This window comes from Bos grunniens, chromosome 8 (genome assembly GCF_055505025.1).
Source record: "Bos grunniens cultivar Pamir isolate PY7600 chromosome 8, Bosgru_T2T1.0, whole genome shotgun sequence".
Classification (NCBI taxonomy): Eukaryota; Metazoa; Chordata; class Mammalia; order Artiodactyla; family Bovidae; genus Bos; species Bos grunniens.
The window spans coordinates 93,776,996-93,781,120 of NC_141172.1; the positions used below are offsets into that span (position 1 = coordinate 93,776,996).

At 37.3% G+C, this 4,125-nt stretch overlaps 1 protein-coding gene across 1 annotated transcript; it reads right to left on the reverse strand.

The window, feature by feature from the left end:
• Positions 1-1,297: 1,297 nt before the first annotated feature.
• Positions 1,298-2,354, reverse strand: LOC147367697 (olfactory receptor 13C4). The gene has a single exon (XM_086414128.1). It carries the CDS (start codon positions 2,264-2,266, stop codon positions 1,298-1,300), a length of 969 nt encoding a protein of 322 aa, XP_086270254.1. The 5' UTR covers positions 2,267-2,354.
• Positions 2,355-4,125: the final 1,771 nt, after the last annotated feature.

A 4,125-nucleotide genomic window follows, 5' to 3' on the forward strand; every position in this document is an offset into this window, starting at 1 on the left:
TCAGTCTTTCACAGCTGAAAAAAGTATTTCAGGCAAACTAAAAGGTTTCTGGTTATTTTCAGCCCTAAGATACCCATCCTACAGCCCTCTGGTAGTGTAGCTGCCCTCCTAGACTACAGCCTAGAGAGAAAAGGTTCAGCAGTCCTCCATTCATCAAGCCAGATGTCAGTTCTTCTTTGCAGGCAGCCAAAACCTCAACAGGTTTTGCAGAATCACCTTACTTGGCTTGGGTAAGAACAGTCTTCCCATTCTTTCATAGGAACAGTAGTGAAACACCTCTCACCATTCACTGAGCACTTCTCATGTTATAAAAGTCTTCTTTGATTCTATCTTCTCTTTTCTTGAAGTTCACATTATATAGTGTAGATAAGAAAAGTGGTGGTTGATACTAATAGGAAGACAAAGGGAAGATGTCTGCCTCTAACAACTGATAGCTTAAAAAAATTTTTTAAGTGCAAGTTGGTGCCATTCATCTTAAATTTGGAGTCTCTACTTCAATTCTTAAATTCTAAGTCAAAGAAAAAGTCAAGTTCAACATCCTCTACAAAGGAAATTACTATGAACTGACACTATGCTGGGTGCTTTGTACAACTTACTGAATCTTTATAATAAAACTGAGAGCAATGTCTAATTACTCCCTTTCATTCAAATAAGGGAGCAGCATTTTAGAAAAAAATGAATAACTTTCCCAACATTAAGTGATTGGTGATGGAGCAGAATTTATATTCCTTACTCGCTATTTTCAAAGAGTGTGTGTGATATTTTCCACTGTATCTCCAATACTTTGGCAAACTGATGTGAAGAGCTGACTCATTGGAAAACACCCTGGTGCTGGGAGACATTGAGGGCAGGAGAAGGGGGCAACAGAGGATGAGACGATTGGATGGTATCACCGATTCAGTGGACGTGAGTTTGAGCAAACTCCGAGCAAACTCCGGGAGATAGTGAAGGACAGCAGGAAGCCTGGTGTGCTGCAGTCCATGGGGTTACAGTCAGACATGACCTAGTGACTGAACAACAACATCTACACAGTACACCAAAAAAAAAAAAAAAAAATTCATTTCAGATATCACCAGGGATAAGGTTCTAAAGTAATTAACTGTCTTTCTGAAATGTGGATCAGAACCTATTGAAATCTGAGTTTATAGCAGACTACTGAACCCAGGGATTGTAGCTAAGCTGAGCTAGTGAAGACAAAGAATGAAAATCTCTAGGCATAACTTTGGTTTCCCCAAAGAAGGTCATCAATGATCACCTACTAATGCCATGTCTTGTCTTGATACACTAAAACCACATTTCACTTTGATCTTAATTGGTTAACAGATTTCTGACTCAGTAAATATTTCACAGCAGCTTTTACATCCTTGTTTCTCAAGCTATAGATTATAGGATTTAGCATTGGGGTCACCACCCCATAAAACACGGAAAAAAGACCTTCTCTAGCTTGCAAATTGTCTTGTCCAAGGAGGTCTTGAGACTTGGGTTTGGCATACATGAAGAAAATGGTACCATAAAATATGATCACCACAGTCAGATGTGCTGAGCAGGTAGAAAAGGCCTTGCGTCTCCCTGTGGCTGAGTTCATTCTCAAGATGGTATAGAGGATAAGCATATAGGAGAAAAAAATGCCCAGAAGGGGTAGAACCAAGAAAGCCATATTTGACACTGCTAAAGTAACAACATTGAGGGATATATCAGCACAAGCTAACTTGAGAACAGCCAGTATTTCACATAAGAAATGATTGATAATATTATTCTCACAGAAAGGCAATTGCATAGCAAGAGATGTTTGCACAATTGAGTTGATTCCACCAGAGAGCCATGAAACAGAAGCCATCAGGATATACACCACCTTGCTCATGATGACAGGGTATCTCAGAGGGTTACAGATGGCCACATAGCGGTCAAAAGCCATCATGCCAAGGAGGAAACACTCTGTTGACCCCATTGCAAATCCTAAGAACATCTGCATTGCACATCCAGAGAAGGAAATGTTCCTTTTTTTTGAGATTAAGCTCACCAAAGTTGAGGGAACAGAGGAGGATGTATAGCAGATATCCAGAAAAGACAGGTTTCCCAGAAAGAAGTACATGGGGGTGTGAAGACGGGAATCAAACATGCTTGCTATGATCAGAACACTGTTGCCAATTAGAATCACTAGATACATAACTAGAATTACAGCAAAGAAAATAATCTCAAGTTTTGGGTAACCAGAGAGTCCCAGAAGAATGAATTCATTCACAAATGTCTTATTTATTCTATCCATGTTCCAGCTTTCAGGATGTCAGAAAAGTACCAATATAAAGTATTTTCACTGCCAAGTAACAAATATAACAAATTTCTTGAATAGACATTATTCTAGGGTGAAATAGTGTGTTTTCTTCAAAACTCTGTCATTCAGTTATCTTCAAGAATGTCTTTGCCAAAAACACAGTGATATTGAGAAATTGAGAATTTCAGTGCCCTGTGTCTAATGTTTGAAGTGGCTTCTTTGGTATCTCAGCTGGTAAAGAATCCACCTGCAATGCAGGAAACATGGGTTCGATCCTTGGGTTTTGAAGATCCCCTGGAGGAAGGCATGGCAACCCACTCCAGTATCTACCTAGGATCAGAAGCAAATTCAGAAGCGACCTTCCCCACTGTTGAAGACACTGTAAATTGAGTTTTATGAAAGCCCTAGAATATTTCAGATGATAAATCTGACTTCATGACATCAGTTTCAGTGAGAGAGTGGTGGGGAAGGCGAAAGACCACAAAGACTGGAATTTTGATCCAGTATTTTACAGAAATGTTGAAAATCTTAAAGCAAGTGTGATTTTATGCAGATTTGTTTGTCTGCCTGACACCTTAGTTCTCTGTTCAGTCTGCTAAATTGTGTATTTCTATAGGGCAGACATTTGATTGTAGTAAACTGAATCACATACACAGCAATTTAACATTTATTCAAACATCAAGTTTGTTGTTGATCTCTTAGTCTCAGTCTGCTCTTACTATTTTATTACTTCCCATTACAAGACTAGTGTGTAAACTAGTTCTGCAAGAATACAATGGAGATCTCTGAAGAAAAACAGTCTCTCCATTTGCTTCATTCAATGACATCAGAATTATTCTTGATAATTTATGTATTTAAGTGAACCTGAGAAAACAGTAATAATGCTTAAATATCTAACTGTATATATGTGTGTAGCACTTTATTAAAAAAATCAATCTTCTCATTATCTTTATTTTCTTTCAAATGTGAAATACAGAATGTGGCCAAAGTAATCCAGCCTATAAGTAAACAGTGGAGCTTGAAGCACAGATATTTACCTGTGAAGTCTAGAATTCTGTGGACTACAACACCAAAAGTTATTATATCAAGTTTTCCCACCAAGTACTACCCAGAATTTTGGGCCTTGGTGGATTAATGAAGAATCAGTTATTTCAGTCTTTGCTAAATTCTTCATAGTATATAAACTTCCTGGATATTTTGTTAAAATGTAGATTTTCTTTTGCCAAGGCTGATGCAGGGCCTGTGACTCTGCATTTCTACTACAGTCCCAAAGTGTGCCGAATAATAAATCACAGCTGTATTTGGTCCTAATAATTAATTAGAGGCTGCACTGCCTCATGCTGTTCATATTTTAAGTTAATATTTAATAAGAATTTTAATTATGGAATGAAAGGGTATATTTTCATTTTATTCAAGACTTACCCTTACACTGATAAATTATTTCTACCTCCTAGAAGAACCTGTTAATTTCTTCTTAGTATTTATGTCAGCATTCTGAACTAAGGTCAAGTTCAACAAACAATGTCAGATTCCACAGATCTGAAAGACTAAATATTTGTCGTGCAATAGTTGTAATTATTCCCCATTCCCAAAGCAATTTAAAGTTGGAATGAGAGATCTGTTGAATGGAGAAACTTCTGGTGCATTAGGGACATTGTCCCACAGACACAATTAAGAACGATGTCAAGACTATAACGTGGCTGAACTAAAGCTCAAAAATGAAATAACATTTTCCCACCTGTGTAACTTTTTGAAATAGGGGCAAATGTTCACCAAACTAACTTTATGAAATGTGAGAGCTTTTTAGTTTAAAATTTATTTACAAAGCAAAGTTAATCTAAATTAAGTTCCTA

What these genes read in the sequence shown, in the direction of transcription:
- LOC147367697 (XM_086414128.1), bottom strand. Translation starts at nt 2,266, where the DNA reads ATGGATAGAATAAATAAGACATTTGTGAATGAATTCATTCTTCTGGGA.